This window comes from Schistocerca americana, chromosome 2 (genome assembly GCF_021461395.2).
Source record: "Schistocerca americana isolate TAMUIC-IGC-003095 chromosome 2, iqSchAmer2.1, whole genome shotgun sequence".
NCBI classification, from domain to species: domain Eukaryota; kingdom Metazoa; phylum Arthropoda; class Insecta; order Orthoptera; family Acrididae; genus Schistocerca; species Schistocerca americana.
In genome coordinates this window covers 590,818,984-590,834,167 of record NC_060120.1, presented here as the reverse complement: position 1 = coordinate 590,834,167, position 15,184 = coordinate 590,818,984, and the positions used below count along the sequence as shown (strand labels likewise).

The 15,184-nt window shown below is 39.6% G+C and overlaps 1 protein-coding gene across 1 annotated transcript in view; it reads left to right on the top strand.

The window, feature by feature from the left end:
* Positions 1–15,184, top strand: part of LOC124591436 — a 312,247-nt gene that overhangs the window by 61,478 nt on the left and 235,585 nt on the right. The window contains exon 5 of the mRNA XM_047131731.1: positions 4,922–5,094. Coding sequence (XP_046987687.1) covers positions 4,922–5,094 — 173 coding nt within the window. The remainder of the gene's footprint in view (positions 1–4,921; positions 5,095–15,184) is intronic.

The window sequence follows — 15,184 nt, the reverse complement described above, 5'->3', positions numbered from 1 at the left end:
AAACGAAATGGTCACATTATAAAGTATGTTTCATGTGAAGTTCTAGTTCGACGATGGCACACATCTCGGATGTCTGCAACAGCAGGTTCATTGTGTAAAAAGAGTTAGAGTTGTACTTATCTTTCCATAAATTAATTGCCTTTGTGATTCAGCAGTGAACAGCATACAGTAATAGTGTCACTTTTTAAAATTCTGTTAACAGAAGGAATAATTAAACTTACATCATTATCACAAAAATCTATAATTAGAAACTACATAATGTAGAAAAGGTCAAGAGAAAAAGAGAATAATAGTAGTAGTAGTAGTAGTAGTAGTAGTAGTAGTAGAGAATTTAGATTGTCAGTAATTGGTGACTGAAAAAGTTAGTGTAAATAAAACCCAGTTGTTTGGTAAGATGTAGTGATGTGATGGGGCACAGTTTATTCTCTCTGTTACTTGGCACAGTTTTTTGCCGAGATTATGCTTAGATGATTCCAGTCACAACACAAGTTCCTGACGTGTGTTCTGCAGTGTGGTACCATTGGTTCGTAATGTAACATCACTGTGTGTCTTTTGTGAATCATATTTGTGGAAAGTTTTGTGATGTGTCGGTAAAACATTTGGTGCACCTGTTATTAGTTAGGGGAAAGTGCGCTGGCTATTTTCTACCATATTGCCTTATCCAGTCTGAGCTTGTTCTCTGTCTGTAGAGATCTCCTCATCTCTGGGACTTTATCCCATAATAAAAAATTAAGTTAATCATGTCACATACAGAGCAAGAGGTGTTGTGGAATGTCTGTCATTATGCGTAAAATTCTGGCTCCCATAAATTGGCCCATGGGTTCCATTACTTAATATACATCACTGTTTTCTGGTGGTTGCTGTTTCAAGCAGCTTAAATTGAAAGGTTTTGTGCACATGGAGAGTAGTTTGTTTCATTTCCCTCCAGGCCAGGACAGTTGGGTGGGAGGGGCTGCACACACAAGTGAAGTTCTTGTCTCACATTAGGTCTGCAGATAAGGTTCAAGTGTACATTTCTTTGTAAAATATTTGCTCCTATAGTTTTTCCATTAACATATTTGTTTAGTCTGGAAATTGTATCCATTTGTACTGCCACATCAGATGGTGGGTGTCTTTTTGTAAATATATGTATTTAATGTTACAAGAGTTCTCCACATACTCTTAACCCTTTCCAACTCATTGATGTCATATGACATCATAATTTTTAACTGTTCCACAAGCCCAAACTGTACGTCCAAAGGCTATAAAGAACAGTGCGGGACCTTCCAAAATTCATTGTGATTAGGTTGGCTACTGTGAGTTTGATAAAACAGAGAGCATTAGGCTACAAAGCATTGACAGGTGTATTGTTGGATTACGTCTTAAGTTACAGCACATGCAGCAGAACTGTCTAAATATTATATCAAGATAAAGGAAGCAAAATAATTTGAAAGTTGCTCTAATAAGTTATTGTTGAATGTGCATATGAAATAGTAAACAGTTTGAAAACGGTGTTAGTTATGGCAACTTTAGCTTGGAAATCAGAAATATATGTGATTCTGTTTGGTATCATTTGGAATTTGTTATGATACTGAATGCAAAAACCTCGACTAACAGTTAGTGTATAGTGTAACTCAAATAATTTTCTTTGGTGCTAAGATGTACTAATTTATCATACTAGTATTTTAATGTTCTGTATTGGTATGACTTACCAATATTTTTGCTGCTTTATTAAAAATTTGTGGATTGTTTACCAGAGGATTCGCAATCATAAATCCCTTTCAAAGAAAGAAATATTAAAAAATTTAAAAAAATTACCAAGCAGTGGTTAGCACACTAGACTTTAGTTCAAGAGGACAGTGGTTCAAACTCGTGTCTGGCCATTCAGATTTAGGTTTTCCATGATTTCCTTTCCTAAGTCGCCCCAGGAAATCTCCGGGATGGTTCATCAAAAGGGCACAGCCGATTTCCTTCCCCATCCTTGACACAATCTGAACTTCTGCTCCGTCTCTAATGACTTTGATGTCAATGGGACATTAAACCCAATCTTCCTTTCTTCCTTTTTTTCAGAGGTGACTTACCTGATTTGAACCTTGATAGTCTGCTGTGGAGGTAGCTACTGAAAGTGCTAAGCAGCAGGACCCTCCTACATCGGATACACGATTTGTTCGGGGATTGGATCTTGATAAGGTTGAAATGATGAACACTCAGAGGCAGTATTGAAGATGATGTTCACTGAGTTTCAATGTGGTTACTTCATAGTCCAAACCATGCAGAACATAATTCGATTCAGAGAATTCAGTGCGAGACATGTCAGGAGCTTTGATGGAGAAAGAAAGACGTTGAAGAAATAGATACATCATATGACTCAAATTTCTTTGACCCTTCAGAAGATGAACTGACACCTTTGCAGAATTTCGGAGCAGTATGTTGTGATGACAGTAACCTCAATCTTGTTGGGTCAGTCTAACCTATACGGTACACAGAAAACTGGTGCATCTTTGCCTACAAATGTTCGTGAAACAGAAAATTATCTTGGAATAGACATCCTGTCAGGTGTTGTGAAAATGCCAAGTTACAGAATGTACTGGGCAGAGCCTACAAGGTATCCTCCAATAGCTGACTTGGTGCTTAGGAATAGCTAAGAAATTATTTACATGTGAATGATAATACTAAAATGAAACAAGGAAAAGACCCTAATTATGACAAGTTGTTCAAGGTGAGACCATTTGTTGACAAGGTCACACAAAATTTTTCACTTATTGGACCTGAGGAATATAATTCAGTTTATGAATTAAACATTCCTTCAAAGGTAATTCTTCCCTGAAACAATATTAAAATAAATAAATAAATAAATAAATCGGCACAAGTGGAATGTAAAATGTTTTTCCCTAGCAGGTTCCAGTGGAATTGTGTAAGATTTTGAAATATACCTAGGGAAAGGAACCATACATAATGACACTGGTATTGGTATAAGTGTGATATGGTGTTCAGGCTCGTGGAGGGACTACCTAAATATAAAATTTTTGAAGTATTTACAGACCATTGGTTCACTTGTTACAAGCTTATTTCTATTCCGAAAGACTTTGTAATCTTGGCTGTTGGAGTTTTTAGACCCACAGGACTTCAGGGGTGCAATCTGAAAGTGGACAGGTAGCTAAAAAAACAGGGACGAGCATCATATGATATAACAGAACTTAGAGAAAGAAACATCATAGTGCTGAAGTGTGTGATAACAATTCTGTTGACCTTGCGTCATCACACAAAGGAGAATAAATCCAATGGAACCTGTGAAAAGTTGAACAGTGGGAGAACAAAAATTTGTTGATATTTCAAGGCCAGACATTGTTACAGAATATAACTTTTTGATGAGTGAAGTTGACCTACATAGCATACTGGTTCCTATGTATAGGAGTAATATTGACTTGAAAATATTTTATCTTAAAATCATATTCCATCTCAATGACATGTGTTATGAATGTGTGGCACCTTTGCTGTCGACATTGCAGGCAAATAGGAACTACCAAACACAAGCTTCTGTTGATTTTTCGGCCTGATGTGACTCGTGGACTACTAAAAGTAGGAGACACATTGCTAAGAAAATGAGAACGGCCTCCGATGACAGTCCATCACCAGCAGTTGTGAATAAACGAGCCCCATTTGGCCCCAGCCCAGTTGATGACGTAAGCGGCATTGGCCAGAGCATCTGGAAAACAAACTGGGGTGTAAATGTTGCATTAAAGTATATTCTCAAGCAAAAAACTTCAAATGTAATAATCGTTCTTGTTTCATCAAATACAGGAATTATTTCTTAAAGTTTCATGTTAAGTAAGAACCACACTATAAAAAACCTTGTTAAATTGCTTTGAAATGCAAGTGTAATTCTTTTCCTTTTTCCTTGAATAAACTGCATTTAATTGTATACTTGAAATTTTTAGCTGTGCTGTCGCCACCACTGTGAAATACAAACCCCTTAGAGAAGAAAACAAATCTTGCCCAGTGATATCATATTGAGCCACCTCAAATGGCCCCCCCCCCCCTCCCCCACCCCCAGTCATTACATATGTAAATATGTGAAAAGATATTTTTTTCACAAATTAATAAAATTTGGCTGGAAAGGGTTAATGATTAAGAATGATCTCATGGTTCCGTCTGTACTGTGTTTACATAGAATGGCATAACCTTTAGGCAAAGTGAAGTCTGGTTGGTTATCTATCATCAGGCATGTATTAGGTGGCAGATGCCAGATTTGCTTAAGTTGAATGCCTACTAGATTTTGTTACATAGAAATCTTGCTAATGATGTACTAAATATATGATGGTAGTCATAAAATGTTAATAAAGTTACATAATTCATGTTTGGATTGCTTGGAGGTAAACATATGCTGTTCTGGTACACTCCACACCACAGTTCTGTAGCATGCTGCTAGAGGAACCAAAGCAAAATGGTGCAGCATATTGATAAAGTGGAATATTGTGTGGTTATCAGTTTTCCGCTGATGCCGAAAACTAATTATCACATGATACTCTACTTTATCAGTGAGCTGTGCAATGTTGTTTTGGCCCCTCTAGTGGGTGTGGTATAGTCCTTTGCTGCAGATATTTCAGTGTGCACCAGGATAGCAGACGTGTACCTGCAAGAAGTCCAGAAATTAATACACAGCTTTATTTTTGACTTAGATGACAATTAAAATTTTATCCTTTTAGGTCTCAGCACTTGCTTTCTTTGATTACGTTAAAATGTCTTCTCTTTCAAATCTAGAAGACATATTTGATGCCACATTACATTTGTCATCTTCTTAAGGCGGTCTTATGTGAAACTGATGTGTAACATATTTGTATCTGTTACACCCATTTGGATGCCTAAACAAGGAAGCTGCTGTTATTAATTAAAAAAAAAGTTATTTCATCCATTAAATACTCTGTGTGTTGTGTCTTTACAGGGAGGAAGTGAGGTTTGGAAGGCTGAAGGTCAAACTGTAATTGCATCACTTGCTTTTCATCCAACTAACCGTATGCTTGTAATTGCTACATACAATGAGTTGCATTTCTGGGACTGGAGTCAATCTGCACCATTTGCCAAGTGCTACACAAAAAATGAGAGAGAAAAACTCAGGTATGGTGAAGAACAGTTTTTTGGTGGTGATTGTTACATTTGTTGGCCTAATTTTAAGTGGGGGCTGCAGTTGTTTCTAACTATAAGCATTTATTGATTGTTTCATTGAAGTAGCTTATGTAAATAGCTTGTAACAGGATGTTGCATGCGAAAGCAGTGGTGTTATAAAGTGGGATCTCCAGACAAAAATTAAAAAGGTATTCTACTTTTGCACTGCATATTAATGTTCAGGCTTTGCAAGCTGCAGACAAATGTTTAAATTGCTGAAAAATATGTTAGAGTAATGTTTATAGTGCAGTATATATTTAATTTTTATCATGTTTTGCAGCAGAAACATTAATAATTTATGTGATTGTAATTGTTCATTTACAGCAACAAATTAAATTTAACATTTCAGTGCAGAAGCACAATCTTCTCCCAATTACCAGTCCTGCAGTAGACACGAAGTAGAATAGATAACTGGAATTTCTTCTGTCAAATTATGTAGATGATTTTCAGCTTCCTTGGTTCTAACCAATGTTTTGGCTATTATGTACTAATTATGTGGATCTAACCATACCAGCAGACTTTCGTTTATTGAATAGTTTCATAAATATGGCTCTAGATACTTTACACTACATTTTCCTAATGGCTGTCAGTATACCCATTGTATATGTCCTTAGCGTGTGGTGTTTTACCTCTGTTTCTTCTTCTTATATTGGCAGATGGGATCCATGCCATAATTAAAAAAGGATTAAAAGAGTGCGGCTTCTTGTGTTACTGGTGCATTTGGTTTGTGGGGGAAAAACAGTACAAAGATGCTGAATCAGTCTAGAGGCAGATGCTACAAGACGTATGTTGTCATGGAGAGATATTTTTGTTAAAATTTAAAGGATGTGCATTCCAACAAAAGTAGAGCCTTGTTTTTTTTCCCCCCTATATTCATCTCAAGAAATGATAATGTTTGGGGAAATGAAAATATTCAAGATAATTCAGAGGCAGGCTTCTAGATTTGTTACCGGTATGTTCAGTCAGCATGCGAGTATTACAGAGATGCTTTCGGAACTCAAGTGAGAATCACTGGAGGGAAGGCAATGTTCTTTTCAAGGAACACTTCATCCGTGTTTATACTCTACGAACCACTGTGAAGTGCATGCAGCGGGTACGTCCCATTGTGTGTGTTACTAGGTTTTTTCTGTTCCATTCACATAGGGAGTGTGGGAAAAATCATTGTTTAAATGCCTCAGCGGACCTATGGGAGAAATACATAGGAGGCTGTAATATATTCCTTATTGAGAAAATTTAGAAAACTGGTATTTGAAACTGACTGCAGAACAAGTGTGTTGCTGGATTTCACATAAGGACCAGAAAGATTTATTTTTTCCTTATTCTATTTGCGAGTGAAATAGGAAACAAAATGACTAATAGTGGCACTAGGTACCCTCTGCTTGTGGAGTATGGAGATGCAGATACAGATGTGTATGTTCATATACACGTACATGTACAGTTTAGAGGCTGACCAATCGTCATTCTTCTTGTGCACTACTCACAAATAGGACAGGTGTAGGAGGGAACCAGTAGTGGTGCCTGAATTCGTATGTACATTAAATGTATTTCCAGTTGTGAATATGGACAACCACCAGCCATATAATGGATTGATGACAATGAAAATTTATGCCATATAGCGGAGATGTTTGGTCACAGACAGCCACAACAAAAAGACAGCTAGACAAGTGAGCCTTTGGCCATATGGCCTTCTTCTAAAGTAGACAAAACACACACACACACACACACACACACACACACACCCGCACGCGCGCGCGCGATGGAAGGATGTATGGGACACATTTTGCGCATCTAGGTTTGTTGCAGGGGTATGGTCTTGAGGCAGTGGGTTGAGAGTAGGTGTCGAGTAGAGATGGACAAGGACATTGTGTAGGTGTGGTGGGATGCAGGTAAGGATGGTGGGTAGGATATTCCTCACTTCAGGGCAAGAAGGTAGTCGTAACCTTGGCGGGTGACTGTAGTTCAGCTGTTCCAGTCCTGGTTGGTACTGAGTCATGAGGGGAATGCTCCTTTGTGTCTGGACAGTGAGACCTAAGGAGGTGCTGGGTGACTAGAGAGAGAAGGCATGGGAGATCTGTTTCTGAACAAGGTTGAGAAGATAATTTTGGTCTGGGAATGCTATAGTTAGACTCTTGATATATTTGGAGAGTGACTGTTTTTCACTGTAGATGCAACAACCACAAGTAGCTAGGCTGTTTGAAAGGGACATATTTGTATGGAATGGGAGGCAGCTGTTGAAGTGGAGGTATTGCTGCTGGTGGGTAGGTTTGATATGGATGGAGATACTGATGTAGCCATCATTGAGGAAGGTGGCTTGTTGGGTTGAGTAGGACAAGGTGAACTGAATGAGAGAGGTGGTGTTAAGATCCTGGAGGAATATAAATAGGTCATTGAATCTGAACTAGGTGTGGGGTTTAGGATTCTGGGTTGTTGGAAGGATTCCTGTGGTTGGGTGATAAAAGCATAGGATGATGCCATGTGGATACCCATTGCCCTACCATGGATTTATTTGTAGATGATGCCTTCAAAGGAGAAGTAATTGTGGGTGAGGATATAATTGGGCATTGTAACGAGGAAGGAGGTTGCAGGTTTGGAATCAGTCGGATGTTTGGGAAAGTTAGTATTTAATAGTGGCAAGGCCATGGGCATTAGGGATGTTAGTGGAAAGGGAGGAGTAGGGCACCATGTGGTAAAGGATCAGGAATTGTGGAGAGTCTGTGGAGGAAACGGTTGGTGTCCTTTATGTTAGAGGGTTGGTTGCAGGTAATAGGCTGAAGGTGCTGGCCTACAAGAACAGAAATTGTCTCACTGGGGGCATGGTAACTGGCCACAATGGGGCATCATGGGTGATTGGGTTTTTGGATTTTGGGAAGCACTTAGAAGGTGTGTGTCGGGGAGTGGTAAGAGTGAGGGGAGAGGTGCACTCAGCGGAGTGGTTCTGGGATGATGGACGTGCGGGTTTGAGGAGGGACTGAAAATCCTTCTGGATTTCTGGAATGCGTTAACTGTGGTAGGGTTTGTAGGTGGATTAATGTGACGACTGGCAGAATCCTTCTACCAGGTAATCGCTGCAGTTTGATACCACAGTGGGGGCAGCCTTTGTCAGCAGATAAGATTATAAGATTGGAATCAATTTTTAGGTGGTGGGTTGTGGTTCTTTCTGTGGATGTAAGAGTAGCTTGCAACTTGTGGTGTTTGGGGAGCATTAATAAGGCAAGGTTTGAGGTTAAGAAATTCTGGAATGCTAATGGGCTGATTTGGGTACAGTGGGGTTGGACCATAATTGGGTGGAGGAATGAAATGAGTCGGACAGGGTCCAATATTGGTTTTGGGTTGAATCAGATTGGTAGGGTTGGTGGTGAAAAAATGTGTTTTCACTGTAGGGATCGGAAGGAGGAGAGAAGATCTTCAACAAGACCAACATGATTGAATTTAGGTGTGGGACAAAAGGTAAAGCATTTGGGAAGGACTGATATGTGGGACGAAGGATTTCAGAGGAAAGCTTCATAGCTGTGTCTTGGACCTGTTTCGGTCTGGATTCTGTATGACGGTGGGAGGGAGTTTCTGAGGGTGTGGCAAACGTAGTAGATTTGTGAGGCAGGCATTTTTCAGCTATGAGGGATGTTGGGGAGGTTTAGAGACTGTTGTAGAGGTGGTGGGTATTGGAGTCAAAGGCAAGAGTAGATGGTGAACAGATTGGAGAATTTTTTGTGGTGGCATTGTGCATGCTGCTCTAGTTCCTGAAGGGCAAAAGTTTGTGTGAGACATGAGATACAGGAATCTGCAATTGCAGAGCAGGATAATTTTGCAATTGGAGAGAGGTATTTCGAGGTGGTTTGGGCCTGATTTATATGGTTTTGCAGGATTAGGTTGATGAGGGCTAAGGACTGATGGAACTTCAACAGGTGTAAGTCATTGTGGAAGGAAGGGTTGCAGCTGAAGATAGGTAATTTGATGGTAAGAGCATTTGGGGCATTCCACAAGCCAGGCAACAATGCAGGAACAGCATGTGGGACTGGGTTCTGTCTAGGGGTAAAGAAACTGTCCTGTTTTCGCACATGTGGAAGGTGCAAGGATGTATGGTGGCAGATAAAATTACATAAATTTAGAAACACGTGTGAAAAATTCACAAAATACATGGAAAAAATCACGAGAAGAACGGAACAGATGAAATAGGGGGAAATAAGATGAAACCTCAGGTGTGGGACCAATAATGAAAGGCAAAAATGAACTGGAATTGATGCAAAAACACAATGAGATGAAAGATAAAAATAAATAAAAAGAGGATGATGTGGGATGCTGGTCGGTGAGCAGATATGTATGTGGAAGGGGGACAGCAGTTGTGACCGGATTACGTGAGGTTAGTATGTGCATCCTGGAATGAGAGAGGAGAAAAGTGTGGGGTGGGAAGGGGAGTGATTGCTAGAACAAGGTACAAGTACATGTGTCACAGGGAGGTACGAAACTGGCGCTTGGAAATATACGAGAATGAGGCAGGAGGAGTGATCAGTTTGAAAGTCAAGGATTAATTATATCAGCAGGAGTAAGATGGGCCATGAGGTGCTTCACCAACAATCAGAACTGTCGAATAGCCGTGTTTTGTGACCATACGAGAAGGTTCATATGGTGTGGTTCGTAAGTCAAAGCATGTAGTGTGGTGTGGAAGGTGACATATAAAACAAAGGAAAGAAGAGAAAGAAAAGGATGGATACTGTGTAAAGTAATGCATTAGAAAAAAGCAACAAAGGAAAACAGCACTGGGTTATACGATCGAAGAAAAGCCATTAGGCAAAATTAAACAGCGGAAAATCCAGGATGGAATAATGAGTATATTATGAAAAGGACAGATTGCTACTCATTTTATAGCGAAGTTGAGTTGCAGACTAGTACAATGAAAAGAGAGCAAAACAAGTGAGCTTTTGGCCAAAAGGCTTTCTTTTAAAGTAAACACACACACACACACACACACACACACACACACACACACAAATTCACGGAAGCAGAACTCACATACACGTGGCCACTGTGTATGGCCGTCGAGGCCAGTTTGTTAGCAACTGCACCTGATGGGAGCAGCAGTCTGGATGGTAGGGGGGTAAGGAGGAGGCTGGGGGGGGGGAGGGGGAGTGGTAGGAGAGCAGGAGTGGGAGGTGGCAAAGTGCTGCTTATGGGAGCATCGAACGGGGCAAGGCAGTTAGGTGCAGTCAGGAGGTTAGGTGGGGGTGAGGAAAGGGTGAGAGGGAGGGAGTGGAAAACACTGTGGGTGTGTTGGTGGAATAGTAGGCTGTGTAGTGCTGGAGTGGTAGCAGAGTAGGGATGGGAGCATGAAGGATAGTGACTAATGAAAAAAGCACAGTTGCAGGCTGTGTAGCAGTGATTGAAGTGAAGAACTTTGTGTTGAGCAGCGTGCTCAACAACTGGATATTCCAGCTGCCTCTGGGCCACAGTTTGGAGGTGGTCGTTCATGCAGACAGCCAGCTTGTTGGTTGTCATGTCCACGTAGAACGCAGTGCGGTGGTTGCAGATTAGCCTATAGATCATGTGACTGCTTTCACCAAGTAGTCCTGTCTGTGATCGGAGATGTGTTGCTAGTGACTGGACTGGAATAGGTGGTGGTGGTGGTGGTGGGAGGATGTTTGGGGCAGGTCTTTCATCTAGGTCTATTTCAGAGATATGGGCCATGAGGCAGGAAGTTGGGATCAAGGATGGAGTATGGATGGATGGGGATATTGTGTTGGTTTGGTGAGTTATGGAATACTACTGTGGGAGGGGTGGGAAGGATAGTGGGTAGAATATTCCTCCCTTTCGGATACGGCGAGAGGTAGTCTAAATCTTGGTGGAAAATGTGATTCTATAGTTCCATTCCCACATGATAATGAGTCGGGGGGGGGGGGGGGGGGGGGATGCTCCTTTGTGTGTGGAGTGAAGGCCTCAGTTAGATCGTTGGTATATTTGGCAAGGGACTGCTCATCACAACAGATTTGACAGCCATGAGTGGCTAGGCTGTATGGAAGGGACATCTTGTTTGGAATGGGTGGCATCTGTCAAAGTGGAGGTATTGTTGGGTATTGGTAGATTTGATGTGAATGGAGGTACTGATGTAGCCACCTTTGAAGTGGAGATCAACTTTGAAAAAGTTGGTTTTTGGGTTGAGTAGGATCAGGTGAAGTGAACGGGAGAGATGATGTTGAGGTTCTGGAGAAATGTGGATAGCATGTTCTCACCATAGACCCAGGTCTTGAAGATGTCATCAGTCAATCTGAACCAGGTGAGGGGTTTGGGATTCTGGGTGGTTAGGAATCATTCCTCTAGATGCCCATGAACAGGTTGGTCTGTTTGCGACACAGCTACTCCACTATATAGCAATCTATCCTTTCCATAGTATTGCCCTATGTTTGTGTTATATTTTCTGTTCAGAAAGACTCATTTTTGCACCCCTAATATGTATCGATTTCTTCCAGAAACTTCAGACAGTGGAAACCCCAGGTTGGAATATCAACAATATGTGTAGCGAGCACCAAACTAGTATAAATTACTCTTGTAGTAATATACTGTTTTAGTAACTGTTGAAGAGCTCAATTTCTGTGTACCTCTTTAGTTGTAACTAAAGTAGTTAACGCGCATTACAGTCCCTCTCGGAAAATATTGATTGTCGGAAGACTTTATTGCATCACCTTTTGCATAATTTATGTTGATCACTATAATTTTAGAAGTTAGAAAGGATTACTAAATTGAATTATTGAAGTTGGAAAATCTAAACGCTATTGTATTAATTAACGATAAGATCTTTGTATTACGAAAAAGGAACGTGCTATTAATGGTTGAATCTGTTGTTAACCCCACCACCAACACCTACCAATGTCCATTGTTGGATGGTGACACGTATTAATGTAAGTGCCAGTTTGAGATACAAGCTATCAGCAACATGGAGGTACCCAAGAAACGTTCAAAAATTTTCCAGAAAATGAAAAAGAGCAGTTTGCTGAAATAATGAAAAAGTACATAACTACTATTGAATCTAAAAAGCACAATGTCTACATGCTAAAAAGGAAAAATGATGCTTGGGAAAAAATACACATCGAATACAATGCAGAAGCTCTTACGCAAAGATCACAAGAGCTGCTTAAAGTAATTTGGAAGGACATGAAAGCAAAAGATAGAAAAAATGAAAGCTAAATGTAAAGAACATTTTCAGACTTAGGTTGGAGTAGATGAGACGAAGATTGATGATATCAGCCAAATGGTTGTTGATATGATCCCGCAAGTTTTTGAGGGGATAGCTGGAATTAACGACAATGACACACCGGAAGATAATGAAGATAATGTGATACTTTCAAGCAACTTCGATGATGGTAACTGCTGTGAAAGGTAGCAATGAAACTGCTGAAGGTGGAACTTTATCTCATAGTCGTGAACCTCGGCCTGCATTCTCTGGTGTGAGCTTATCAGGAAATGCACCCAGCAAAAGAGGGAGAGAACATGATGTTGTAGTGAAGAACCGAGAGTTGTTGAATAAATCAGACAAGCTTCATTCCTTAAAAATGCAATTAATACGAGAAGAATACAATGCAAAAATTTTGTTAATAGAAAGACAAGAGAAATCCTGGAAGAAGAGAATAACCTTAAAATGGAAATTATGAATAAGTCAAGAATGTAATGGAGCAGACTTCAGGTTCCAGTTCTTCAGCCAGTGTGCTCAAGAAATTTGGGTTTTTGTGAATGAATAGAAAATATTCATCTGTATAAAATGTCTTTTATTTCCTTGATATTTTTTCAAATGGTTAATATGTTCTTGTTTCTTGTATGACATAATATTTGTGTTTATCATTTCAGTGTCAGTACTAATTTTTGTTAATACCACCTTCTGATATTTATCTTAATTTGCAATATTATAAAATAAGTCTTTCTTTCTTTATATATATATATATATATATATATATATATATATATATATATATATATATATATATATATATATATAAACAAAGATGATGTGACTTGCCAAATGAAAGTGCTGGCAGGTCGACAGACACACAAACATACCCACAAAATTCAAGCTTTCGCAACAAACTGTTGCCTCATCAGGAAAGAGGGAAGGAGTTTTTGCCAGTAGTTTCACTTTGTATTCACCTTCTCCTTTTTACCGTAATCTGCTATACTATTTTATCCCGCCTATATATATACTCAATAATACGTAACCCACTTCCAAACCATAACCAAAAAAATTTTTTTTGCCGCTTTCAGCACTACCGCCACTATAATATCCACCGTTTGTAGTTCACAAACAGCTCCTTTCACCTTTTAAACAACCATTTCGGCCAGTTCTAATAACTTTCGCTTTATTTCCATTTCCGTTTTTCCCACATCACTGATCATTTTTAGCCGCTTCCCACAGGTTTTAACGCCATTATTTCTTCGTCAGACAATTGTTAGCCTCATTTTCATAATCTGCCACCACAATACCACTCCTTTTAATATACTACACGCAGTTTTTTCGAAATTTTCCCGAATTTCTCCGTCCTTTAACGTGTTTTGGCGGCAACACAACCACCTAACCTTTATGCACATCGTTCTCTACCAACCCAAGTCCAACATAGCCCAGCTGTAACCAACACCTTTTCGCCTTTTTTCATTCTAGATCTCCAGTTACTTTCCGGTTCACCTTTATCTCTCCCCATATATTTTTATTTTCATTTTCATTTCACCTCATGTTACACTTTCCACCTTCTAATACCATGTCACCCTCACAACACCCCCACAACGATCCCATTAAGTTTTATTTACATTCCCTCCGCAAACATGCCTTCGCCCTAGGCAGATTGCTCTTTGTCTTTAAATATGTCTGCTTGTGGCTGTATGTGTGGATGGATATGTGCGTGTGTGCTAGTGTATACCTGTCCTTTTTTCCCCCAAAGGTAAGTCTTTCCGCTCCCGGGATTGGAATGACTCCTTACCCTCTCCCTTAAAACCCACTTCCTTTCGTCTTCCCCTCTCCTTCCCTCTTTCCTGATGAGGCAACAGTTTGTTGCGAAAGCTTGAATTTTGTGTGTATGTTTGTGTTTGTTTGTGTATCTATCGACCTGCCAGCGCTTTCGTTCGGTAAGTCACCTCATCTTTGTTTTTTTTATATATATATATATATATATATATATATATATATATATATAAAAGATTGTTTGACTTTGTATACTCAATTAAGAAATAATATGAGAATGCAATCCCCTAGCAAGAAAAAGGAAAAAAGAACATAACTATAAAATTACACATAAATAAAATGAATCATTTTTCACTGTAGTACTGACAATCCAGTGGCTTGTTTATTCATTTAAGAAGGAAAAGTCTTTACTTTAACTCCTAATTTTACTAGTAAGCTTGGTATGATTTTAATTAAAGTAATTAAGTGTAATATACTTCTGACAGCTTGGCCTGCAGCACTGGCTGAAATGCATATTGTTCAATGTAATTCACCTCCACAGCATTGGGGTGAAACACATCTCTAACTTCTGTTCCATAGTTGTGTAAAACTGCAGTAGCCACAAAAACATTGCCACACTTGTTTGGTTTGAATCACATTGCTTTAGTGAGAATTTGGAAACATTTCTTCCAAACACCGAATGCCCGCTCTGCTACACATCTGGTAGCAGTACGGGCTCTATTGTAGTACCATTCGGATCCTGTGTGGGCTCGGAGCACAGAAGTCATAAGATGTTTGGAGAGAACATATCTCCAACAAGCAACCCGTCATATTGTCCATTCCCAAATTCTACAGCAACTCTACTATTATCCCAAATGTGTGCAACCCGGCCAACAGCTTACCTCGTTCATAATCTTCATATTGGCACCACAAATGTTTTGTGTATTGATAGAAAAGAAATTCTTGCGTTTTCTGTATAGTTCTGCTTGTGCTCCAGAAGGAAGAGGTATGGGTATATGTACACAATCTGTGTGTCCTAAGACATTTGGGAATCCACCTGTTTAGTAGAATTCCCTTTTTTTCTTTGATATATTTTCCTGATTCCATGGCACGGAAACATACAGTGGCTTT